The sequence below is a fragment of the Chiloscyllium plagiosum genome, unplaced genomic scaffold, assembly GCF_037043375.1.
Source record: "Chiloscyllium plagiosum isolate Xiang-an unplaced genomic scaffold, Cpla_swu_hap1 HiC_scaffold_19, whole genome shotgun sequence".
In the NCBI taxonomy this organism is placed as follows: Eukaryota; Metazoa; Chordata; class Chondrichthyes; order Orectolobiformes; family Hemiscylliidae; genus Chiloscyllium; species Chiloscyllium plagiosum.
In genome coordinates this window covers 20,743,837-20,771,733 of record NW_028270157.1, presented here as the reverse complement: position 1 = coordinate 20,771,733, position 27,897 = coordinate 20,743,837, and the positions used below count along the sequence as shown (strand labels likewise).

The 27,897-nt window shown below is 43.6% G+C and overlaps 1 protein-coding gene across 1 annotated transcript in view; it reads right to left on the bottom strand.

The window, feature by feature from the left end:
- The window catches only part of LOC122559441 (uncharacterized), a 96,244-nt gene that overhangs the window by 36,049 nt on the left and 32,298 nt on the right, over positions 1–27,897 (bottom strand). Inside the window, exons 6-7 of the mRNA XM_087996897.1 lie at positions 24,395–24,552; positions 18,761–18,898 (exon numbers count right to left, since the gene is read on the bottom strand). Of these exons, the coding sequence (XP_087853023.1) occupies positions 18,761–18,898; positions 24,395–24,552 (296 nt within the window). The remainder of the gene's footprint in view (positions 1–18,760; positions 18,899–24,394; positions 24,553–27,897) is intronic.

Sequence of the window (27,897 nt, the reverse complement as noted above, 5' to 3'; positions counted from 1 at the left end):
GGAGGGCGGTGAGAGTATGTTCCTCGTGGTGGTAATGGAGGGAGACGACAATGTGCTCCCGGTCTTGGAGGAGGGCGGTGAGTTCCTGGTGGTGGGGGAGGGGGGTGAGAGTGTGTTCTTGATGTTGGGGAAGGGTGGGTGAGAGTGTGTTCTTGATGGTGGGGGAGGGAGGTGAAAGTGTGTTCCTGGTGGTGGGAGTGGGGGGTGAGAGTGTGATCCTGGTGGTGGGGGGTGAGATTGTGTTCCTGGTGGTAGTGGAGTGAGGTGAGAATGTGTTCCTGGTGGTGGAGGAGGGAGGTGAGAATGTGTTCCTGGTGGTGGAGGAGGTGGGGTGAGAGTGTGTTTCTGGTGATGGGGGAGGGGGGGGAGAGTGTGTTCCTGGTGGTAGGGGAGTGAGGTGAGAGTGTGTTCCTGGTGGTGGGAGTGGGGGGTGAGAGTGTGATCCTGGTGGTGGGGAAGGGGGGGGGGGGTGAGAGTGTGTTCCTGGTGGTGGGGGAGGGGGGGTGAGAGTGTGATCCTGGTGGTGGGGGAGTGAAGTGAAAGTGTGTTCCTGGTGGTGGGAGTGGGGGGTGAGAGTGTGATCCTGGTGGTGGGGGTGGGGGTGGGGGGTGAGATTGTGTTCCTGGTGGTAGTGGAGTGAGATGAGAGTGTGTTCCTGGTAGTGGAGGAGGGAGGTGAGAATGTGTTCCTGGTGGTGGAGGAGGTGGGGTGAGAGTGTGTTTCTGGTGATGGGGGAGGGGGGTGAGAGTGTGTTCCTGGTGGGGGGGGGGGAGTGAGGTGAGAGTGTGTTCCTGGTGGTGGGGGAGTGAGGTGAGAGTGTGTTCCTGATGGTTGGGGAGGGGGGTGAGAGTGTGTTCCTGGTGGTGGGAGAGTGAGGTGAGAATGTATTCCTGGTGGTGGAGGAGGGAAATGAGAGTGTGTACCTGGTGGTGGGGGAGGGGCATAAGAGTGTGTTCCTGATGGTGGGGGAGGGGGGTGAGAGTGTGTTCCTGGTTGTGGGGGAGGGGGGTGAGAATGTGTTCCTGGTGGTGGGGGAAGGGGAGATTGAGAGTGTGTTCCTGGTGGTGAGGGAGTGGGTGTGATAGTGTATTCCTGGTGGTGGGGGAGGGGGGTGAGAGTGTGTTCCTGGTGTTATGGGAGGGGGGTGATAGTGTATTCCTGGTGGTGGGGGAGGGGGGTAAGAGTGTGTTCCTGGTGTTATGGGAGGGGGGTGAGAGTGTGTTCCTGGTGATGGGGAGGGGGGTGAGAGTGTGTTCCTGGTGGTGTAGGAGGGGGGTGCGAGTGTGTTCCTGGTGCTGGGGGAGGGAGTGAGAGTGTATTCCTGGTGGTGGGGGAGGGGGGTGAGAGCTGAAAATGTGTTGCTGGAAAAGCGCAGCAGGTCAGGCAGCATCCAAGGAACAGGAGAATCGATGTTTCGGGCATAAGCCCTTCTTCAGGAGAGGGATGAGAGTGTGTTCCTAGTGGTGGGGGCGGGGGGTGCGAGTGTGTTCCTGCTGGTGGGGGAGGGGGTGTGAGTGTGTTCCTGGTGGTGGGGGAGGGGGATGAGAGTGTGTTCCTGGTGGTGGGGGAGGGGGGAGTGAGAGTGTGTTCCTGGTGGTGGGGGAGGACGGTGAGAGTGTGTTCCTGGTGGTGGGGGAGGGTGGTTGAGAGTGTGTTCCTGGTGGTGGGGGAGGGGGATGAGAGTATGTTCCTGGTGGTGGAGGAGGGGGGTGAGAGTGTGTTCCTGGTGGTGGAGGAGGGGGATGAGAGTGTGTTCCTGGTGGTGGGGGAGGGGGTTTGAGAGTGTGTCCCTGGTGGTGGGGAAGGGCGGTGAGAGTGTGTTCCTGGTAGTGGAGGAGGGGGATGAGAGTGTGTTCCTGGTGGTGGAGGAGGGGGATGAGAGTGTGTTCCTGGTGGTGGAGGAGGGGGGTGAGAGTGTGTTCCTGGTGGTGGAGGAGGGGGATGAGAGTGTGTTCCTGGTGGTGGAGGAGGGGGATGAGAGTGTGTTCCTGGTGGTGGAGGAGGGGGGTGAGAGTGTGTTCCTGGTGGTGGAGGATCGAGGAGAGCTTGAGCCCAGTGCCCAGTGTGGGACCTGGCAGCTTTAGTAGCGGCTGCATTGCGGAGATCAGTCTAGCCCAGACCTATGCCAGCAGCAGCGGTAGTGCCGAGATTGCAGCCGACAGTGTGGTGAAGAGTCTCAAGGCTGGCCAAGCACATCGTGCTGGTGTTGGTCTCTGTATTGGGTTGGATGGACCTGAATCCAGCTCGATGGCTAAGTACGGGAACTTTCCAGTTTCCTTCTCTTTTTCTCTACTTTATACCTACGATTTTTTTTTATTTGGGCACCTTTGAATCTAAGCTGCCACTGGGAATAGTGACTTTGTACACTTTCCACTTTATTCTCATACTTGAGTACACGGCATAGTAAAATCTAATTTGTTAAATTTACAATGCAAGACTTTAATAGAACAGAGCAGGCCAAAGAAACAATATCAAGCAGGCAGAAAGAAGAAAATTTTTACAAGCGATGAAAGCAAAACCAGATAATAAATGAATGTTTCACTGTGAACACAATAGCAAATCAATACCCTCTTCAAAATATATTGGCTTCACCAATAGCATAAAACCTTGTGCTGTAATTATCAAAATCTGTACTGTCAGCTTGCTTTCGCTCAAATACATATCCATAATTCAGGAGTGACTACACCAGCTGGTTTCTTATTGACTGTCACTGCAACCACACAGAAAATGTAAACTGCCACCACAAACAAGCATTTAACAGCTGAGATGTTATTTTAAATTCACAATATATGATTGCCGTTGTTCTTTTTGTTTACCACATACCTGGCTTCAAGTTTTCCTGCAGACAATTGGTCACATAATTCAGAAGAGCACTCAAGATGCAGATGAAATGCTGAACTGAAGTCTCATATTCCTTCTTTTTTGAATGTTAAAGATCCCAGGGACATGATTTGAAGAACAGGAGAATGCTGCACATCATGTATCCCTGAGGTCTTTCTCTGTCTTTGTGATTTCCTTTTCCAACAACCTCACACTGTTTCACAGCATTCCTGACCCCCACACTCTTTCCCTACCAAGGTGATGGTGACATGGTGGTCTCTGTTACTAGACTAATAATCCAGAACTAGGAATTCTGATTCACAATTGCACCACAGCACGTGGTAGAATTTACACTCAATCGATATAATTGGAATTGAAGGGTTCTTGTGGTGTGGTGGTATTGTCCCTACCTCTGAGCCAGGAGAATTCAAGTCTCACCTGTTCCATAAGTGTGTATTAACACCTCTAACCAGTTTGATTAAAAAATACCATATCAGTGAACTGCAACATCACCTAAATGCATATGTGGAATTGAAATCTCGTCAGTGTTGATGGGCATACAATTATCATTGATTGTTGTAAAAAGCCCTTTTGGGAAAGAAATTTACTGTCCTTACCTGGTCTGGCTGATGTGTGACTCCAGACCAACTGCAATGTGGTTGACCCTGACCTGCCCTCTGAAGTGGCTGTGCAAGCCACTTAGCTCAGTTACTGGCATTGCCATAGACACTCACATCCCATGAAAGAATAATGATACTCCCCACAGAACCTTATATCAGTCATTCCCTCACCATGTGTAAGTACTGTATTCCCTCATTCACAACAGAATCTCCCCACAGACACTCTCCCTCATTCACCACAGAACCTCTCCACAGACACTCTCCCTCATTCACCACAGAATTTCCCCACAGACACTCTCCCTCATTCCCAACAGTCTCCCCACACGACACTCTCCCTCATTCACCACAGTCTCCTCACAGACACTCTCCCTCATTCACCACAGAATCTCCCCACAGACACCCTCCCTCATTCCCAACAGTCTCCCCACACGACACTCTCCCTCATTCACCACAGTCTCCTCACAGACACTCTCCCTCATTCACCACAGAATCTCCCCACAGACACTCTCCCTCATTCCCAACAGTCTCCCCACACGACACTCTCCCTTATTCACCACAGTCTCCTCACAGACACTCTCCCTCATTCACCACAGAATCTCCCCACACTCTCCCTCATTCCCCACAAAGTCTCCCCACACTCTCCCTCATTCCCCACAGAGTCTCCCCACAGACACCCTGTGCCTCATTCCCCAGTCTCCCCACAGACACTCTCCCTCATTCCCCACATAGTCTCCCCACAGACACTCTCCCTCATTCACCACAGTCTCCCCACAGACGCTCTCTCTCATTCCCCAGAGTCTCCCCACAGACACTGTGCCTCATTCCCCAGTCTCCCCACAGACACTCTCCCTCATTCCCCACATAGTCTCCCCACAGACACTCTCCCTCATTCCCCACAAAGTCTCCCCACAGACACTCTCCCTCATTCCCCACAGAGTCTCCCCACAGACACTGTGCCTCATTCCCCAGTCCCCCCACAGACACTCTCCCTCATTCCCCACAGAGTCTCCCCACAGACACTCTCCCTCATTCACCACAGAGTCTCCCCACAGACACTCTCCCTCATTCCCCACAGAGTCTCCCCACAGACACTCTGCCTCATTCCCCAGTCCCCCCACAGACACTCTCCCTCATTCCCCACAGAGTCCCCCCACAGACACTCTCCCTCATTCCCCACAGAATCTCCCCACAGACACTCTCCCTCATTCACCACAGAGTCTCCCCACAGACACTCTGCCTCATTCCCCAGTCTCCCCACAGACACTGTCCCTCATTCCCCACAGATTCTCCCCTATTGCGCCCTCCCTCATTCACTATAGAATCTCTCCATGGGTGCTCTTCCTCATTCACCACAGAGTTTCTCCACAGGTACTCTCTCTCATTTGCCACAGATTCTCCCCAGACACACACTCCCCTCCCCAACAGACACTTCCCATGTCGAATGGATTAGGTCAGAGGCAAACATCTCACTACTGTAAGTAAAGGGTGACAAGATTTCAATCACTTCACTGGTGGTTGTTTATTGGCTCTATTGGCTAGGTAGCTAGTGTGTGGATCTGATTAATGTCCCAAAACCATTGGGTTCTATTCCTGTTCAATCCCCATACAATCATAGACCCTTACAGCATGGAAAGACAACCTTCAGCCCACACCATGTAGTAAGTGTATATTTATTTTAATTCAATTTTCCAGCACTTGGTCCTGTAGCCTTGGAAGCTATGGCATTTCAAGTGCTCATCTAAATATTTCTTAAATGTCTTGAGGGTTCTTACCTCTATCACAGTTTCAGATAATGAGCTCCTACAACCCTCTGGGTGAAATTATCTTTCCGCAAACCCCTTTGAAACGTCCTGCTCCTTAACTTACACCCACAGTCTCAGGGTTTCCCTTTTTAGCCTATCTGTGATTAAAAAAAAAGTTCCTCAGTGAATTTGCTGTGGTTCAGCAAACAATCACCAAGGATTTGTATTGGGCAGAGAATTCACTGAGGAACATGATAAAGTTTGTCATTGTTAAAGTTTCCCCGCATATACTGACAGCTATATTTCAAGATGAAATGCAACTCTATTACACATCAGATCAGAGACTGAGTTGGGTGATCACCAATGATCAGAACTATGTCCATTCCATAGATTGTATTTGCAGTGCAGCTAAGATCAAATCTAAATGGAGGCATTAGGGACATTAATGATTATAATCCAATAATGCACTTTTCTGTTAAAGTTTGTAACATCAATTGATGGGCAAGTTCCCAGAATTGCTTTTAGCTGGGTTAATCAAACTGCCTGCCAGGTGAGGGCAAAACTCCTTGTTGAGCTGTTTTACAGGTAGGCCTGTTAGTATCACTTGCCTGAATTAAGGGGTGATTGGTAACTGGAGTTGGCTCATTACCCAGGGAAGAGTTTGGAAGTAGCTTGAAGGGTTGCTGGGTGCTGAGTTGGATTGAGACATCGATCTTTCCCCTCTACATTAACGTTTGTTTCCTCTGCGTGCTCTGCATCCCTCCCACAATCCAAAGATGTACAGGTTAGGTGAATTGGACATGCTAAATTGCCCATAGTGTTCAGGGATGTGGAGGTTAGGTGCATTAGTCAAGGGTAAATGTGGAGTAATAGGGTGGGGAAATGGGTCTGGGTGGGTTACTCTTTGGAGGGTCGGTGTGGACTTGTTGGGCTGAAGGGCCTGTATACACACTGTAGGGATTCTATACTATTCTTCTATGGCTCATCTATGCCAACCTTTGTCACTTCATGCACCACAACCAACTGCTCCATCAGTCTCTCGTACTCTCCATTTCAGGTTATGCCCCTTTACCTATTCCCATGGCTCCCCCATTTATTCCATGCCAATCCATGTTGCTTTATCCAATCCCACTACCCTTTATAGCCCCTTTGTCAACTTAAATGAAAATTGATGCTGATTGAATGCATTCAAATTCCTTCAAGGGATGAAAACAAACAGTTCATTCACTTAACCCTTTTTGAAAACACACATTTATATGTATAGTGTTACATGAAAGACTTGGAGTGTCAATTAAATACAGATAGTGAATTCGCAAGCCTCCCACTGTGTTAATAAGAGGTTGTTGAATCAGCCATGCATCATAATCCTACATTGATAACCCTTAGTCCTATGTCTAAAGACAGCAAATGAAATGGTAAGCACAACTTTTTTTCAAAGACAGAATGTGTTTTTTTTCCATCTGACAAAAAGCCTGCATTTATATAGCACATTGTGACTTCCCAAAGCAATCTGCAGCCAATGAAATAAAATTTTTAAAAATAGATTTGAAATAACATTTTGTCAAATACAGCAACCAATGTGTACACAAGAAGGTCCCACAAACAGTTACATTGATCAAATAATTGGTTTGGAGAACTGCCTTGCTCTTCTTTGGAAGAGTGTTGTGGGTTCTTAAATTTCACACAAAAGGGCAATCTGAAAGGCCACATATTAGACAGTGCAACAAGGAGAGTGTCAACCTGAATATATTGCTCAAATCTACAGAATGGGGCACACATCCACAAAGCACTGGCTGAAATGCATGAGTGCTACTTATAGGGACAGTATGACCAGACAAACAAACATACAATCAGGAGCAGAATAGGCCACTCTGCCCGTCAAGCATGTTCTGCCATTCAAGAACTACATGGATGATCTGATTGTGACCTCATTCCCACCTACCACTAATAAGTTTTCAGACCCCTGCTGAAAAATAATCTACCGCTGCCTTAAAAATATTCAAGGACTCTGCTTTCACCTCCTTTCCAAGAGGAGACTTCCAAAGATTCACTACTCTCAGAGATTTTTTTTTGTTGAAATTCCATCTTAAATGGGTGACTCCTGAATATTAAACAATGACACCCTGGTTCTATATTCTCCAACAAGAGGAACAACCTCTCCAAATCCACCTTGTTAAGACCCTTCAGGAATTTATATCTTTCTATCAAGTTACCTCTTACTTTTCTAACCTCCAGTGGATACAAGCCTGGCTTGTCCAACCTTTCCTCACAAGACATTCATCCCATTCCAGGTTTTAGTCTAGTAAACCAATACAGTTACACCCTTCCATAAGTAAAGTGATCAACATTGTACACAGTTCTTCAGATAAGTCTCACCAATACCTTGTATAACTGAAGCATAACTTTTCTACTTTTGCATTCAATTCCCCTTACAACAAGCAATATCAATCTATTAGCTTTCCTAATTACTTTTTGTACCTGTATACTGTATTCACCTTTCCCCATTCATGCACTAGGATACACAAATCCCTTTGCATCTTAGAGTTCTGCAATCTCTGACCATTTAGATAATATGCTTCCTTTTTATTCTCTCTGCCAGAATGGACAACTACACATTTTCCCACATTCTACTCAATTTGTCACATCTTTGCCCATTTGTTTAATCTGTTAATGTCTTATACCTCCTTGTGACCTCTTCACCACTTACCTTCCAACATTTCTTTGAGTGGTCAGCAAATTTGGTAACCATACTTTCCATCCTTTCATGTGAACCATCTATATAGATTGTAAACAGTTGAGATTCCAGCACATTTTTAAGCACACCACTCATTACAGCTCATCAACCTGATAAGAAGACCAATTACATCTCCTTTCTGCTTTCTGTTAGCCAGCCACTATTCTAGCTGTATCAGTATACTACTCCCTCTCACCCCCTCTCCACTTCTCCCTCCCCTGATTCCCCACCCGACCCCTACAATAATAAGCTTTTCTTTTCCAATATAACCTTTGATATGGCATCTTCTCAAATGTCTTCTGGAAATCTAAGCAAAGTATGTCTACCAGATCCCCTTTATCCATTTCAAATTACCTCCTATAAGAACTCCAGTAGATAGGTCAAACATAATTTTCATTTCACAAAACCGTGTCAACTCTGGCTTATCTAACAGCATTTTTATAATTCCTTTAGCAATCACTTTTAATGTTTTCTCCGTGTCAGATGTTAAGATAAACAGCCTGTAGTTCCTGATTTCTGTTTCTGTCCCTTTCTGAACAAAGCAGTTACATTCACTATCTTCCAACCTAACGAGATCATTTCTAAACCTAGGAAGTTTTGGAAAATTAAAATCAATGCATCAACTATCTCATTAGTCACTTTTTTTAAGTCCCTTACATGAAGTCCATTAAGACCCAAGCATTTGTCAGTCTCCACTCCAACAATTTACTCCGTATCACTTCTCCAGTGATAGCGACTTTCTTGAGTTCCTCCTGCCCTTGTGTATTCTGATTAATTGCTTCTTCTGGAATGCTACTTGTATCCTTTATAGTGAAGACAGATGCAAAATATCTGTTCGATTTTTCTGCCATTAATTTTCCATTGTTAGTTCTCCAGTCTCACTTCTTACAGGTCAAGTACTCACTTTATTAACTCTTCCCTTTTTATAGAACCTCTTAATATCTGTTTTTATCTTGCTGGCTAGCTTTTTCTCATACTCTAATTTAATTAATATTTTGGTCATTCATTGCTATTTTTCACATTTTGTCCAATCTTCTGACCAGGTGTTGCCCTCACACAATTAAATATAGTGTTTGCGGCATTTTGTACCATATTATGGGCGGTTTAGTGTATAGTTGTGGATGGCGTTGGCTAGACTAACATTTATTACTCATTCCCAATTGTCCAGGGGGCAGGTCAGAGTCAGCCACAGTGCTGTTGAGTCTGGTGTCACATGTAGGCCAGACCAAGTAAGGATGGCAGATTTCCTTCCCTAAGATTAGATTATTTACAGTGTGGAAACAGGCCCTTCGGCCCAACAAGTTCACACCGACCCTCCGAAGAGCAATCTACCCAGACCCAGTCCCCTACATTTATCCCTATACCGAACACTACGGGCAATTTAGCATGGCCAATTCACCTGACCTGCATATTTTTGGACTGTGGGAGGAAACCGGAGCACCCGGAGGAAACCCACGCAGACACGGGGAGAATGTGCAAACTCCACACAGACAGATGCCTGAGGCGGGAACTGAACCCGGGTCTCTGGCTCTGTGAGGCAGCAGTGCTAACCACTATGCCACCGTGCCGCCCTAAAGGATGCTGGAGAAGCAGATCAGCATATATGAACCTAGATTACAGTCAAAAGTAATCATCCCAACATCTTTATCCCAATTGTCCAGGGGGCAGGTAAGAGTCAACCACAGTGCTGTTGAGTCTGGTGTCACATGTAGGCCAGACCAAGTAAGGATGGCAGATTTTCTTCCCTAAAGGATGCTGGGGAACCAGATCAGCATATCTGAACCTAGATTTCAGTCAAATCATCTCAACATCTTTATTCTGATCCTTAGTTTTGTCAGCACATGATTACCTCTGACTATAGACAATTTGTAAACCTGAAGTCAATAAAGTTTGGGATGGCATCAGAAAAATGAAACGATGAAGCTGTTGGATTGTCAGATAAACTTAATGGGTTTATTTCCTTTGAAAAAGGCACACAGCATGTTTAGATGTAGAATTAGATTTATTGTCACATATACTCAAATGAGTACAGTGAAAAGTTTACAAGTTGCCACCTGTGGCTCTATCTTTGGTACCAAGGTACCTAGGTACAGATTCTTAAGCCCAAATTTACTCAGTCCAGGTCTGACTGCAAGCCTCCACCAACATGTTTGACTTTCAGAGCCTGTAGGAAAACTAAGGATGCACAATAAATGCTGGCCTAGTTAGTGACACCCAGATTCAGAGAGCAAACTTATTTTTAAAAACAAGTGATAGCTAAGAGGGGGAACTTCCTGAGGATAAGAGAGAACAAAATCTACTTCCTGAAATTAGTAAAACAACTAAAGCTGTTTTCTGAAATGAGGGGCACTCAATCATAAATGAAACAATGGCTCCCAAAACTGTCAGCTCTTGGTCTGGCCAATTCTGTTAACTGAGAAGGTACAGTACGGAAAGTGGGATGATTGCCTTTAGACGACAACAATTTAGATCCAGCAAAGCAGTAAAACAGCAAATCAATAACTGGATCAATTTTTATGCTCATTAACTACACAGAGTGCAGAGTGAATGGCTTTTTTGGTATCTGTCTCATGGATGAAAATGAATCATTGCCTACTGCTATATGTTTAAGGATAACAACAGGATAGACCTTTCATAGTCTTTTATAGAATGTGCAAGAAATAGATTTCAAGTCGCACTGTATTGAAAATACTGTGTTATTTTCTGACAACATGTCCGGAAGTGTGTATCACATCCTGACCCTGATTCCTACTCACCATTCTAAATAAAATGTTAAATTCTGGCAGCCTGCACAGGTGGTATCTAGGATCTCATTACCGGTGATTCTATTCATTGGCAAAACCTACTACCAGCTGACAGAGTATGGCAGGCTGTTAAAGAAACCCCCAACACCAACAGGGAGGCTCTACACCCTGGCTTCAACTTTTCTGCTCAATTCTATTGGCATTAACATAAAACTTAAGAGTACAAAGTTGACACGGGTGCTCATAAAAAAAATCACAGAGTAGACCACTCAGCTCCTTAAGCCTGCTCTGCCATTCAGTAAGAATATGGCTGATCTGATTATCCCACATTCCCACCTAATCCCAATTATCTTTCATCTCCTTGCTTATCAAGACTGTGGGAGGAAACCTATCAATAGATGGACTCCATCACCATTTCAGGAGGAGAGTCCCAAAGACTCACAATCCTTTGAGAGTGAAAAGAATAACTCTTTGTCTCTGGCTTGAGTGGGCAATTTCTTATTTTTAAACATTTCGCTTTCATTTTATTTATAAATGCACATTTATCATTTGATGGGATTAGTTTTGCCTGAGAGCTAGATGTACAATCATGCCAGATTACAGGAAAACATTGATGGCTACTAGAGTGTTAAGAATATTGTGGAAGAAATGATCATTGTCTGATTGCTGCTCCACTTGAACTTTCCTCAAGACTGCTCCGCATTTTTTACCGTGTCTTCTGTCGCAGACTTTAACAGAAATGTGAACTACAGTGTCCATCACCAAGCTCTGTCACAATGCAGTAGTGTAAGGGGTGATGTAGTTTCTTGGATTAAACACCATGGCCAGTATGGTTGGTCTGATTGCTTCCCTCTAGGTTAGCACATGTCGCACGTACTACAAAAACTGGATTCTGATTGAGAAAGATGTCTTGATGTTTACTATTGCTAACTATTTATCCTGTTAGGACATCTCAAACTTACACATAGTCTCGATTTTATGTTAACTGACTGTTACAGTTTCATTACATATATATTTCTGACTACCTAAACACACCTCTAATTCCTTTGGCATCGAGAGGGAGTGACTGAAAGTGAAGATCTATATACAAGAGCACCACATCTCGTGACATCATGCAACTGTCAACAAGATACAATGCCTTCCTGGGCTGGAATCTACGTCATAAAACAACATTCTCTTTTTCTTTTAAATAATGGGAACTCGTTTCCAATATTAGATACACATGACCCCTGCACATTAAAATTACACCTATAAGGCAGATGTACAGCATGACCAGATCTAGTTCTTGTACAGGTATTGTGAGGTGTTTCAGTAGTTTTACTCTGTGGTGTGCTGTCTGTCATCACAGATCGATATGCATCATTTATCATTAGATGAATGGCTGTTGTCTGGTATGGTATCTTCATTATTTTTATTCTATGAGACGGGTATTTTTTCACAGGAAAAGACCGTTGTTCTTTATAACCATATGACCTATGCGGGACACAATAATGGAGAATCATTCTGTGAACCTATGTCTATATATGAAAAGCTCGAACTCTGATGCCTTGTCCTGGTTCACGTTGGGATGACTGTCACTGATCATACACTTGTATCATTTCTTCCTTTCTTTCTGACAATCCATTCACATGACAGTGTGGGACAGGAGAACCATGTGGATCTATCTTCCAAATACGTGAGGTGACTGTGAAGGTGAACATTGACCTTGAGGAATAGAATTTAGATTTAACATAGTTATACGAAAATCTTAGCAAGTTGCTTTATACTTGACTATCGTTGATTTTACAGCATGAACAGTGTGTTCTGTTCTACTGAGGGAAATAAGGAGAAGATTTAGCAAATTCAACACTAGTTTCCTGCACATGTCTTAGAGGGGTGTCCTCAATTTGTCTCAAAGGAATTTAGTAAAATAATCAGTCATCAGAATGTTAATGGAGTCCTTGAGCATGGAGATATTAATGACAATCCTGAACTATACGTCAGAAAGAATTTTGCTTGTGATGAGAGTTTCTCTTGATTGTTAGGCTGATGGAGTTGAAATGTTTCACAGAATTCATCAGTTGATCAATGCCCTATTGATGCCAGCCCAATAAATGGATTCAACTCTTGGCTTTTTTCTGTATCCACATATGAGCTATTTTTATGTTGTTTAGCATGTCTTGATATAGAGGTAGTGGAATTAATAACTTGCTTTCCTTTGAAAAGTGCATTCCTGGAGGATTCTAGTTCATTTCTGAATGAGCAGAACAAACATGCTTGTTTGGGGACCTGTTCTTTATGCTCGGACCATTTCTCCATACTGATCTTTGAGCTGCTGTAGCTGGTCATCATCTGAAATAGTTTGCTGAATCTGCTGTGCCTGGCTGTGCCCATACAAAATTAATGTTGTCTAGAATCTTGCGCCTTGAAACAGCAAACAATTTCAGATGTTTATCACCTTGCGAATTGTGCTAATACGTGGATTATGGAAATACTGGTAGACCAATAATAGAAGGTCCTGCTGTATCAATGATGTAAGAGGTTTCAGGGTGTCTGTCCTGAGGAACAATATTGACATTGAAGATGGATCACACTAATGCAGTGGATGTCAGGCCAACTGTAAGCATTAGCTTACCATGTATGGACTGCAGCATATTGTGCTATCTTCCTGACATATGTAAGATGTGTAGAGGGATGATATTCACTTTTTACCACTATCAATCATAGAGTATAGTGCATGCTGTTCATTGGTTTTGCAGCATTTCATTTGGATGGAAGTAAAGGATTCAGGTTTTCTGATGGTATCCATAGAACATAGAATATTAGAGCGTAGTACAGGCCCTTCAGTCTTCGATGTTGTACCACCCTGTGAAACCAATCTGAAGCCCATCTAACCTACACTATTTCATTCTCGTCTATATGCCTATCCAATGACCTATCAAATGCCTGTAACATTGGCGAGTCCACAACTGTTGCAGGCAGTGCGTTCCACACTGCTCCTACTCTCTGACTAAACAAAGTACCTCTGACATCTGACTGTGGCATACCAAACTGATCACATTGTACAGTCTGACTGGGGTGTGAAATCTGTGACACTGCACATATCTCTTAGGCTTCATTGACATGCCAAAGATGAAATTTAAGGAACATCTTGACACTGTTCCTTCCAGGTTGTGCCTCTTCTTCCCACACCACTGTGCACCATTGCATTGTGTTGCAGTTTCCTGTTCAACTGGATTTCTTGCACATTTTAGCCCAATGCTCTCTTGTAGACAATTTATCTGAAAATGCAGTACAATATAATGGTGCTTGAGACAAGACTCACCCTGTACACGATTTGGGTGTTTTATCGACCACTTTGATGACAGCAATAATTGTTCCAGGGTCAAGCGACTGAAAATGTGCTGGCCAGCAACAATGGCCTCCTCCAAGCAGTAAGCTGATGACATATTCTTTGAGTTTGTCATGAATCATTTTTCTGAAGGATTTATAAATGTAGAAGCAATGACCAATTCCATAAGCCTTTCAGAAGCTAATTTAGCTTCAGTGAGGTCACCTCTGTACCATTACATTGACAACTGCCTACAGATTAGTCGATGGTTTCACCTGGCTATAGTCAAAATAACATGATTAGATTAGATTACTTACAGTGTGGAAACAGGCCCTTCAGCCCAACAAGTCCACACCGACCCTCCAAACAGCAACCCACCCAGACCCATTCCCTTACATTTACCCCTTCACCTAAAACTACAGGCAATTTAGCATGGCCAATTCACCTAACTTGCACATTTTTGGAGTGTGGGAGGAAACTGACGGGGAGAATGTGCAAACTCCATACAGACAGTTGCCTGAACCTGGGTCTCTGGCACTGCGAGGCAGCAGTGCTAACCACTGTGCCATGCATGAACTCAGAGCCTGTGTACCCTGAAGTTGTTCTTCTAAAATATGGGAAATGTTAAGGATATCTCAGCATTGGAAATAATGGAGGATTTGACTCTTCAATTTCCAAAGCAGCGAGGAGTTTGACTACCTGCCTTTCTTTATCAGCTTCAGGAACTAAAGATTGATTTGTCTTTTAAGGAACTGAAATTTGTACTACTTTGCAACTCATCAAAGCTATCCCATAGGATAATGGCTACCCTGATCTGATCATTTCTCACTGTACATTGTGCAAACTCATGAAAGACACTAAGGCAGTCATTCAGTCCCTCAAAGAAAGACACCATGGAAATGCAAAATAAGTGCTCTCTTTTCCTTTTCATAGCGCTGAACTAAATTACAGACAATCTACATGACTCACCAGTTTAACTCACACTACAGCATAGCCACATACTTTAACCATAGTGCATCATTTCAGCTCTTAATCAAAGATGATAAGATCAACTTGATGGATCACTTGTCTCATTGTTTCAGAGCAGTATTGACCTGTGTGTAAAACAGATACTGGCAATTCTCCACTTTCCAGCTGTACCTCAGTGGATAGAGCTCTCGGATCTGAATCACAGCAAAGCCTGTGGCGTTCAAGTCTCCCCATGTGTCAGTACTGCAGGAGCCCTGAACTGCCAGAGCTTCTGTCAGCCAGCTGTGTCATTAACTTAAAGGCCTGTCTACTTTCAATGGCAGCTAGTGGAATTTAAATTCAAGTAACAAATTTGGAATTGAAAGTTAACTTTAATGATGGTGACCTTGAATTGTTGTAAAAATCCATCTGTGCAAAAGAGTCCATGGCAGTATTCAAAGAAGATAATTGGGGAGGCAGAGGTGTAATGGTAATGTCACCAGGTCATTTCAATGAAACGCCTAAGGTTTGAATCTCATGGTGGTTGGTGAAACCTGAATTCAATGAAAATTTAAAATTTAAAAGTTGGCCTAATGGTGGCTGTGTATTCACTGACAATTGTCGGTAAAACACATCAGGTTCACTACTGGCCTTCAGGGAAGGAAATCTGCCATCCTTACCTGGTCTGGCCTACATGTGACTCCAGATCCACAGCAAGGTGGCCTACTCTAGTTGCTCTCTGGGTAATTAGGGACAGAAAGTAAATGTGCTAGTCAATGATGCCCACATCCCACAAAGGAATCATTTTCTTGGCAAATATTTATTTCTCAATCAACACCTAAAGCTGTCTTTAGTCATTTGTCATATTGCAGTTTGTGCACTCATTGACTGCTGCATTTCCAACAGTAATGAAACTTCAAAAGTATTGAATTGGCTGACAGGTTTTTTTGGAACATCTTTAGGACATTGGAGGTGCTACATAAATGCAAGGCTTTCTTTTAACAGGGAACACAACAGGAAAGAACAATTCAACAGTAGATAGGATAAATAAACAAAGTCTTTTTCCTGGGTTCGGGGAGTCCAGAACTAAAGGGCATAGGTTTAGGGTGAGAGGGGAAAGATATAAAAGAGACCTAAAGGGCAAATTCTTCACATGTATGGAATGAGCTGCCAGAAGAAGTGGCAGAGGCTGGTACAATTGCAATATTTGAAAGGCATCTGGATGAGTATATGAGTAGGAAGGGTTTGGAGGGATATGCGCCGGGTGATGGCAGGTGGGTCTAGATTTTGGGTTGGGATATCTGGTCGGTATGGATGAGTTGGACCGAGGGGTCTGTTTCCATCTCTATAACTCTATGGTGTAATGTTTTGGGACATTCCAATTTTAAAAATTCTTTTGCAGGATGTGTGACTGGCAAGATCAGCAATTGTGGCCCATCCCCCATTGCTTGTTTATGGATTAGTTGCTCAGACATTTCAGAGGGCCGTTTCTTGACAATTAAGCCTTGCTGTGAGTCTGGATTCACATGTAGGCCATATCAGGCAAGGGCAGCAGATATCCTTCCCTAAAGGACATCAGTGAAGGAGGTAGATCTTTACCACAACAGTTGACGTTCGCCGTCATGGAGACCTGTTTTCAATTCCAGATTCGTTTACTGAATTTAATTTCCACCAGTTGCCATGGTGAAATTTGAAAGCCTTCCCCCACCCATCCAAAAAAGAAGTGGTATTCTGGGTTGCTGGATTACTAGTCCAGTGGCATTACAGCTACATCATCATCTCCCTAAGCTCCCAAAAGAGGTATTCACTTCCTGCCCAATACAGAATACGTTTCTCTCATCAAATTCCTACTTTGCCAAGTTAGGTCATTCAAATTCTTATTGTATAAACTGTTCTTGATTGTCAGGCAGTATACATGTAGTGTTTTGTTAACCATTTCTGCCTGAAGCTATTGCAATGATTTTAAACTGGGGGTGGGATCGGAGTCGGGGGGTGGCAGGGGGAGTAATTCAGATTGTGGGTGCCAATGGTGGCTGGGATTCCCTCAGCTCAGAACATTCCAATCAGTGGGAATGGCTTCAAGACCAGCGACTAGTGATGTTTTGGGCTATGTGAAAGACCACAAGAAATGGTACCTGGAGCAATAAGGGAGGAGCTGTGGGAATGGTGAGTGGGTTAAGTGTGGGACATACCGGAACCATCATCGTGGAGGACAGGAGGAAGTGAAACCCCACTGTCTCCTTGTGAAGTCAGGAAGAGTCTTGATAGATCACAATAAAGATACTGACCTGAGTCGCTTGTGAGACTCGGAGATCACCTGCCAACAGCCTTCACGAACGAGTCGTGGACTACACAGACCTTAGTCAACCTGGAGTTAGAATCCTGCACATGTTGTACTGGGACAATTGGACCTCTGTCTGTCTCTGATTCAGTTTAAGGTCATCTGGGATGGAAAACTTGCCCCCACCCCCGCCATTAAATTATCAGTTAACAATGGCAGGCATTATGAATGGTTCAGATCCATTTTGGTATTGCCCCAGTTCTTATTTTAATCTCCCCGACCATTTTCCGGGTGAGTTAAAATCAGGCGTAATAGCAGATACACAGTTTAGGGAGACTTAGGAATCTCCGGGTGAGTCTAAACGATTCAAGCATGACTGCAATTGAGTGGGACGGCCAGCAGATAATGTCGTGGCTCGTCGATAATGATTGTATGTTTTAATAATCCTTTAGTAGTACAGAACTTCAGCATTGCTGAGAAGAAGACCAATTTTGTCAAAGGTTTTCAACTTGCATTCATCAGGACAATTCACAAGAATACCAAAAGAAAATGGAATAACCTTTCTAACACCATTTGAGGAGAGACTGCTATTTGGTTGTCATGTGGACTCTACTTTCTGGAGAGATTGCTATGCAGAATGCCCCAGTTACATGAGAACTGACAGTTAGCTATCAAGCATTGTTTAAATGTCAACCAGGAAGGTGCACTCTGACTTGTTGGGATTGTAGTTTAATGCATTTGCACATCATGGAAACTATAAAGATTAAGACACAGGGCCTTATTGTTTGCAGGCCGAAAGAGCTTATTAATGAAACAGATGACAGCCTCCTCGTGGCTGATTATTATGGTCTCAAGAACCACACCTCCTTCTCCCCATACCTCTAACTTTGAAACCACTTCCTCCTTTCCATTCTTTCAACCCTGACTCCTGCACTCATGACCCCAGTATCAAGGTCAGCAGCCTTACCCTTCCTCTTCCCAACTCCATGTCACAGTGGTAATATTAGCATTTTATTTACTAAGAGTTGATCACCCTGCTACAGTCATCCAGTGTGTGTGTTACAATTTTGTGTAATGATGCATACAAGAGATAAAGGTTTTGCGATCTCAATGTAAAAACAGAATCTGTGTGAGGACCATCAGTTAATGTTTGGATGGGGAAGCAGGGAAACCTGAAACATTGACTATTGGTCTCTCTCCACAGGTATTGACTGTCCCACTGTGTAACTCCAGTATTCTCTGTTAGTGGCGCAGTATGTGATTTATTCGTCATTGAATCATAGTGTCATACAGCATGGACACAGACCCTCTGGTCCAACCGGTCCATGCCAAACATAATTCCAAACTAAACTAGTCCCACCAGCCTGCTCTTGGCCAAATCCCTCCAACCTTTCCTGTTCATGTCCTTAGCTAAGCATCTTTTAAACATTGTAACTATGCCCACATCCACCACCACCTCAGGAAGTTCATTCCACGTGGGAACCGTCATGCCTGCTTTCAGTTGCTGGGTCCATAAGGACACTGAGGAATATCTGATACTCCCTGTCCCTGAGCTGCTCACCTCAGCCAGAGATGGTTGAACTCCTCATTGCTTATTACGAGCCCCATGCTGTTCAGAGCTTGTTTTAATTGTTCAGCTGCAATGACTCCCCCGGGCCGCAGACATGATGGTTCAAAGTGGGACTCCACTGAAAATCCACTGGGAATCAATAAAAATAAATAAGTTAGACAGAGAATTATAGAACAGTCACAGCACAGAAGGAGGCTATTCAGCCTATTGTAACTGTACTGCCTCTACACAAGAACATCTCAGCTAGGCCCTTTTGTTCTTTCCTCTCTGACCTGTAAAAGATCTCCCTGCACATGCTTACTCAATTCCATTTGAATGGCCTGGTTGAACCTGCCTCTTCCACTTCCCAAACAATGGCTCCCAGATCCAAACTATTCTCTGTCTCAAAGGATTTTTCCTTTGTGTCACAATTGGATCTTTCATTTGGTTCTGAGTATATCTGTCAATTGGATGTTTCTTTTGATTTCCAGTGTCTTAGCCTTTATGGTTTTAAACATTTCAACTAAATCCCTTCTTAAACTTCTCCAATCTAAGGATGCATTATAAAAAGTCAATGCTGAGAATTGCCTTACGCACCACTCAAATGATGATATCATATGAACTTAATGGGGGAATATCTTAGGATCTCAAAGGATTGTGCTTTATCATCCAAGTCTCCCTTGTAGCTTCTGTAACAATATCTATCACATCAGTGCAATTTGTAATTCACTGTTAATATGCAACAATTGACATCTTGTTTAAGATAAGAGCCTCTTCTTGTTTAATTTCCAAGTGGTTTTGCTCTACCACACCAGATCCATGGACCTTGTAGATGTCTATCCCAGGACAGGGAAATGTTACAGATAGCCTTGTACAACAAAGTAACCGGTGGTGAGGGAATGCTCAGACAACAGCTTCAACTCTCCAACCTCTGCATGTTTAGTTAGTATTTCTAATGATCCCTGTTTCTCAGTTTTTAGTCCACCCACTTCTTCTTTCACCCTGACCTACAAAACATCTTCTTGCTTGATTACCACTTCTGCTATGCCTTCTGTCTCAATGGACAAAACTTCATTTTAGCCCACAATCTGCTCCATCCCTCCTCATAATACCTGTTTAACTACTTCTCTGCCCATTGAAGTCTTTATTTGGTCAGTTAAGTCATGAAGATGGCCCAGTAATTTTCAATTAAATTTCTTTTCCATATTCATTCTCAGAATTGGGGAATTACCAGCAAGACTGACAAATTATCGGCCAACTTGGTTCTCTGGTTGTACTCAGGATCCTTAACTCCCCTGGGAATGGACAATTGGTCTCAGATGCTATAGCTGTCAGCTTGGCAGAAGTTGTCCTTGTTTGTGTGTTTTATGCATATGCAATGTCCTGGCTGATGTAATATTCAAAACAACTAGCTATTAAGTACTATGCTGTCTTGGCAAACTATTTTGTTTACCAAGACTGAGTCGACTTTCTGTTGTAGGTTTCTCCTGGACATGTTTCCCCAGTTGCTGTCTGCAACTTAGAATAATCCAAAAGGACGGATGACCGTAAGACAATATGACATAGGAGCAGAAATTAGGCCATTCAGCCCATCGAGTCTGTTCCACTATTCGATCATGGCTGATATGATTCTCAACATTCGCCTGCTTCTTCCCCGTAATCCTTGATCCCCTTGACAATCAAGAACATTTCTATCTCCCCCTTAAAATTAATCGATGACCTGCCCTGCAAGCCTTCTGTGGCGGTGAATTCCATAGATTCACCACTCCCTGACTGAAGAAGTTTCTCCTTATCTCTGTTCTTAATGGTCTTCCCTTTACTCTTAGGCTATGTCTTGGCTCCTAGTCTCTCCTACCAATGTATGGGTAGCAGTGAATCTACCCTAGGTTTCTCTGATGTTTCCAGAGGACATGACCATAACAAATAGCACAATCCACTGCCTGAGCCTTGTTATTCATGAGTCAGTGTCACTGTTCCATATGTGAACATCAGGAATCAATGAAAATAGCTTATAAACTCTGTGACTGCTGAGAGAGCAATTCGACAGGGGGTAGGAATGATTGAAGGACAGCAAAGCTGGCAGACAATAAGAGACAGTGAAAGAGAGACTGAGAATCAAAGACTCAAAGGAAGTAAGAAAGACGCACAGAGGAGGTAGCAAAAGACAGCAAAACTGGCAGAGAAGAGAGTGTGTGTGAGAGAGAAAGAGAGAGCTAAAGAGGGAGAGTCCGAGAGACAGAAAGAGAGAGAAAAAAGATTGGAGGAGAGTGCATTCTTGTCAGCCTGTTTTGATCTGTTCCTCAATGTTCCTCACTCCCCTTTCAGGCACCAACTGTTTTCTACAAGACACTGTGTGGTTGATTATTATGCCAGCCAGGATATTGTACATGCATGAACCACACTAACAAAGACAACATCTGCCAAGTTCGGCTTTCAATGTTGGGATTTGGGAGAACGTGAATTGAGTTAAGTTTAATTCTGTTTTTATTGTTTCTATAAACTTCCATGAAAAAGGTAATAATTATATTTAATCCTTATTTGTACGTTACTTCTGTGATTAACGTGAATTGTGGTTGTCAGTTATTGAATGGGGTTGACTTGTGTTTCTCATTACAGCCAATGAGCATCAGAGAAGTGGCTCTAACCTAAATATTACTTACCTTTAAACAATCTTATAAGTTTGTGCTCTTGATGTATTAATCTTGTCATTTGATTTTTAGTTTTATGGTAAGATTAACATTTTGTTGAGTCTTACGAAACGTTCAAATGATCAAATAATGTGCGAGTAGATATCACTTGAGCATTATCACATGATTAAATGTCACATGCTCCAATCTCCAATAATATCTCAAACATTGATGTTACTGTTATTGTACCACTGAGATTGGATATAATCAAATGATATAACAAGTTATTTCTGACAATAGCTGAAATACAATAATTTTGTGAGATTGGAATCAAATAGAGAACCTAGAGGACAGATGGCAGTTTCCTTCCCTGAAGAACATTAATGAACCAATAGTCTTTTTTCATGACAATCTGACAGCCTTATAGTCATTTTATTAACAGCAGTTTCCAATGTCTAGACTTGTAAATTCCTGGTAATGCAGGGGCATGGATAGGATAAATAGACAAAGTCTTTTCCCTGGGGGTCGGGGAGTCCAGAACTAGAGGGCATAGGTTTAGGGTGAGAGGGGAAAGATATAAAAGAGACCTAAGGGGCAACTTTTTCACGCAGAGGGTGGTACGTGTATGGAATGAGCTGCCCGAGGAAGTGGTGGAGGCTGGTACAATTGCAACATTTAAGAGGCATTTGTTTGGGTATATGAATAGGAAGGGTTTGGAGGGATATGGGCCTGGTGCTGGCAGGTGGGACTTAATTGGGTTGGGATATCTGGTCGGCATGGTCGGGTTGGACCGAAGGGTCTGTTTCCTTGCTGTACATCTCTATGAATCTATGTTAGTGATGATGATATATACAATGAAATAATGCTGACAGCTAACCTAACTTTGAAAAGAGTGTTACAGTCCTAATTCATGGCAATGCTGGACAATCCCATAATGTAAATTGATAACAGACTCTAAGTTTGATTTGTGCTATTTGTTTATGGTGTGGTCCATCACTGAACATATTCTCAAGAGACTGCGAATGTACTTTTAACAAAAAGAAATTAAGGTTTATTGCACTCAAAAGGAAAATAAAACAATTTCACATTATATTACAACTGTTGGGAACACTCATTAAAAATATTTGGAATAATGGTTCAATCCTTTTACTTTCAACAACAATTTTACAGATACTCAAACCTCAATGACAGATCACCCTGTTGGCAACTCTCTTTCTTCTTCAGGTGGCACAACTGCACCTGCTTTCCTTTCAGCATATGTCTGCATTTACTCAAAAGCTATTTCCTTTAGTTAACATATCTTCATGAGATCCTGAAACAAACTGCTAACACAGTTCATTTATTTCTTAACAAAGATTCCTTAAATTCCTCCTCCACAGACACCTGGCCCTGGAGTTTTCCCTCACAGACATTAAACAACCAAGACTTGTTTTCTCCTGCCCTGACTATTCTGGTGGCTGTTAAACTGCACTGCTAAACTTATGGGCTGTTTATCTCTGAATGGCCACCTTCTACCTGAAATAAATATGTGTATTCCTTGGCTTCCCTGGGATGGTTCTATCTTTCTAAAGTAACTGATTTCTGTGCCTGTTTCCCATGTTATAGGGCATCTAGTTGATAGGCAAAAGCCCAATTTCGACCTCTCTTTTAAGTTTGCTTTCTATAGCACTGAACTGTTCACCTTAGAGCTGAACTGTCTGATTTAAATGCATTTAAACAAATTTCCAGACACCTTCATACCAATCAAAGAACTCAAAAGTGAAACTAAATTCTTTGTCCCTTAACCCACACAATATAGAAACAACAAAATGAAATTTAAAGCTGTACATGGAGCTGTCCATTTTAGAGCCCAAGGATTCAAATGATGATAACAATAATATATCTTGACCTTGAAGAGGAATACATGAACTGTACTGAACAGTTGTAAACAGTAGTGTACATTGTAGACCACTGATCTCTGCAATTGCATTTTAATACTTATGAAACTATTTTCAAAAAACAGGTTTAAGGTGAGAGGGGAAAGATTTAAAAAGGATCTAAGGTTTAACTTTTTAATGCAGAGGATGGTGAGTGTATGGAACGAGCTGCCAGAGGAATTGGTGGAGGTCAGTATAATGACAACATTTAAAAGGCATTTGGATGGGTATATGAACAGTAAGGGTTTAGAGGGATATGAACCAAATGCTGACATATGGGACAAGGTCAGATTGGGATGTCTGATTGGGATGGACAAGTTGGACCAAAGGGTCAGTTTCCATGCTGTTTGACTCTATGACAACATGGTTAGAAAAAATTACTACAATACATACTGAAATCTGTCAGATGTTGACTGTCAATGTTACTTGAAGATATTTTAACACAAAACTGTTTTACTTCAAATGGATTGTGATTAAGAAATTACTTTTAAAGGGGCACAGTGTAGGTATTTGAATAGGGTATTAGAAGGATATGAGGAAAGGGTAGGGAAAGGCAGTTAGCTCCATTTGAAAATAGAACACAGATGCAATTGGGCAATTAGCCTTCCTTCTGAAGCTTGGTCAGTGTTGTTCTATTGGCAGTCAATTTGTACTCAGTGAACTTTCACAAATGGCTATGCCATCATGAATCGATCATCCTTTCAGTGTTATTGATTGAAGGATAAATGTTAGCAAGGACTTCAGGGAAATCATATCTCGTCTGTTTCATGCCATGGGGTCTTTTATACCGACCTGGTCATTTGTGAGATGTGGAATCATTCTGTGCTGAAATTGGTTGCTACGTTTCTTACGTTACAAAGGTGACTATGCTTGATAAGGACTGCATCGGCTGTGAAATATTTTAGGACTTCCTGAAGTTACGATAGGTTCTATAAAAATGCAAATCTTTCTTCATTGTCTAAAATAATTGACACAGATAATGAGCAGTTGCCTCAAATATCACTTGCCCGACACCATCGTCTGAACCCCGGAAGTAAGCCTCTCACTATATTGTCTAATTTCCAAACAAATCAAATTTGACTGAATCCCACTGCTTCGCCCACCTTTCATGTACTTTCTGTTTAAGTACAGCAAGATGATTATCAGTGGTTTCTTCAACTTTGCTTGATTTTTGCGGCAGAAAGCAATTGTTGGCGTTCTTGGTCCCAGTCTCTTGCAATTGCTTTGGTTGAATATTCCTTATCCACTCGGTTTTCCCGATCTATGGAAGAAAACTTCAAACTAATAAACAGTACTCTATAAGTACTAGCTGAGGTGAGATCCTTGCAACTAAGTGATTGATTTGGGGCTTGAAAAGGTGACCAAATGATGATGTGGTGCAGCATTAAATAGCCGTCCTGAAATCTTGTACTTTTACCATTAGCTTGAAATTTGTGATCATATGAACGTAAGAGTAAGAGGAGGACAGCTCTTGAGCCTACTCTGCCATTTAACAAAATCGTGAAAGATCTGATTTCCCTATATTCCTGCCTAGTCCCAATAAACTTTCACCTCATGGGTTATAAAAAATCTATCCACCTCTACTTTAAAAAAAAATCAAAAACTCTTCTTTCACCATTTTTTTGAGAAACAGAGTTCTTAAGAGTCACAACGCTCTGTGTGGAAAGATTTCTCCTAATCTTTGTCTCAAATGAGCAACCCCTGATTTTTAAGCAGTGACCTTGAGTTAATGATGCTCCCACAAGAGGAAGCATCTTTTCCATATCCAGTTTGCTATAATTCAAGGCCTAGTCTGTCCAACTGTTCCTCATCAAACCATCCATGTATTTGAAACAACAAACAGAAATTGCTGGGAAAACTCAGCAGGTCTGTCAGCATCCGTGGAGAGAAGGCAGAGTTAACGTTTCAGGTCCAGTGACGCTTCTTCAGAACTGGGTGTACTTTGGGAAAGGTTAGTATCAATGCTGAAGGTGGGGAGGAGGAGGAGTAAATGGTAGGTGGAGATGGAGCCCAAAGACAGGACATATTTGGGCAGACAAAGGAGTGGGTAAAGGCCAATGTAGGAGAGTGAATAGCTGCTAATGGGGACCATCAGTCACTGACAATGGGTGTTTGTGGTGATAGCCCACGTGATGACAAGTCTGTTTTTTGGGGGGGGGTTGAGGTAAGGACACAGGAGAAGGTACTCAGGCCCGAAAATTAATGAACTCCATACTGTGTCATGAAGTCTGCAGGGTCCGTAAACGGAAGATGAGGTGTTGTTCTTCTAGCTTGCACTGAGCTTCTCTGGAGCATGGCAAAGAGCTTGAGACAGACATGTTGGCTAGAGAACATGAGATGTGTTGAAGCGGCAGGCAACAGGAAGCTCAGAGTCATTTCTGAGGATGGAACATAGATGTTCTGCAACAGTCACCCAATTTGAGTTTCATTTCCGCAATGTAGAATAGATCACATTGTGAGCAGTGAATACAGTAGTCTAGATTGAATAAAATGCAGGTAAATTGCTACTTTACCTGGAAGGCTTGGATAGTTTGGAGTGAGGAAGTAAACAGGCAGGTATTACACCTTCTGCCGTTGCAAGAGAAGGTACTGGGGGCTGTGGGGAGGTGTTGTGAGTGGAGGAGTGGACGAAGGTGTCCCTGAGGGAATGAAGGCTGACGAGGGAGGGGAGGGGAACCATGTATCTGGAGGCGGCGTCGCCCTGTACAACTGAAGCATAGCCTCCCTACCTTTGTATTCAATTCTACCTTGTAGTGCATGAGACCTTTCTATTAACTTTCCTAATTACTCGCAGTTGTTGGATACCAGTCAGCATTGGGCACATTCAACAAGCAGAAATATTTCACCCATGGTGTGGCTCAGTGGCTAGCAATGCTACCTCACAGCGCTAGGGAACCAGGTTCGAATTCACCCTCAGGTAACTACCTGTGTGGAGTTTGCACATTCCTCTGGGTGCTCCTGTTTCCTCCTACAGTCCAAAGATGTGCAGGTTAGGTGGATTGGCCACGCTAAATTGTCCACAGTGTCCATGGATGTGTAGGTTAGGGTGGATTGGCTATTGGAAATGTAGGGTTACAGGGATGGGGTGGGTCTGGGTGGGATACCCTTTAGAGGGTTGGTTTGGACTCGATGGGCTGAATGGCCTGCTTCCACATTATAGGGATTCTATGATTTGAGATTGTCAAGAGCGATATACAAACATAAGCAGAGAGCTGTTCTATGTAAACAAAAGAATTTATTCAAGTCTTGCACCTTTTATGAATTACCTAGGTGCTTGGAGAGCCTATAGTTCTCCATAGCTTTCTCATGACAAGTTCTCATTGCCAATAAAATTAAATTTGTCAGCCAATCAACAGCTGTTCTCTTGCATGATAAATGGTTGTGGTACTGGGCGGTGGGGATCCCCCAGTGGAGGGCTCTCTACGCAGGAGTCCTTCCCCTTTCACTCAGCAATCTGGGGAGGAGGGTGCTGCACGCAGCAGTCCCCTGCAACTGCAGGTTGCGGTGGTTCACGGACTCCCAGCCCAACTGCTTGTTCTGTGGCTCTGTGGAGTCTGTGGACCACATGTATATTGGGTGTGGGCATTTGCACTCCCTTTTTGATTTTCTTAAAAACCTCCTCCTCTGCTTTTGGTTGCACTTCCGTCCCGCGCTCCTGATCTTCGGGCACCCGGCTCTTCTGCGTTAGAGCCCGGGATGGCCTTGGAGAAGGAGCACGCGGTCTCCACCAACACCCTGGAGTTGTTCAGGGATAGGTGGGCGCCGCAGGGAGTGGACTGCATTATTTCCCCCTCCAACTCTATTTTGATTTAACCCTTGCCCTCCCCTTCACTGCTTGATCACACAGCATTGCCTTATGTGAAGGGCACTGCTTGTCACTGGCCACTCAGGTGTTTCCTTTCTTCCTGGTGGTGGAAATTGAATAAAGATTCGTGCACCTTGTGTCTCTCACTGTGTGTCACACCTGCACACACACAACATGGGTGCTGGGGAAAAAATAAGCACTACCGCAGTTAGGTGGTAGTGTGGGGGTTAATATAGAAAAGAAAAAAAATGTGTCAGAGATTCTGAGAGCTGGCTCTGAGGGAGCTGGATCAGTGTCAAAGACTCTCCATATGTTTTTAAAAAATGGTTGTGGTACCGGGCGGTGGGGATCCCCAGTGGAGGGCTCTCTACGTGGGAGCCCTTCCCCTTTCACTCAGCGATCTGGGGGGGGAGGGTGCTGCACGCAGCGGTCCACTGCAACTGCAGATTGTGGTGGTTCACGGACTCCCAGTCCAACTGCTTGTTCTGTGGCGCTGTGGAGTCCGTGGACCATGTATATATTGGTGTGGGCGTCTGCACTCCCTTTTTGATTTTCTCAAAAACCTCCTCCTCTGCTTTTGGCTGCACTTCAGTCCCACGCTCCTGATCTGCGGGCACCCGGTACGTAGGAAGGAGGGCAGGTCTGAAGACCTCCTCATGGGTCTGCTCCTGGGCCTGGCCAAACTGGCCATAGACAGGTCAGGCAGCGGGCCGTGGAGGGGGTTATTAGGGCCGACTGCCTGCCCCTCTTCTGCGGTTACATTAGGGCCCGGGTGTCCTTGGAGAAGGAGCACGTGGTGTC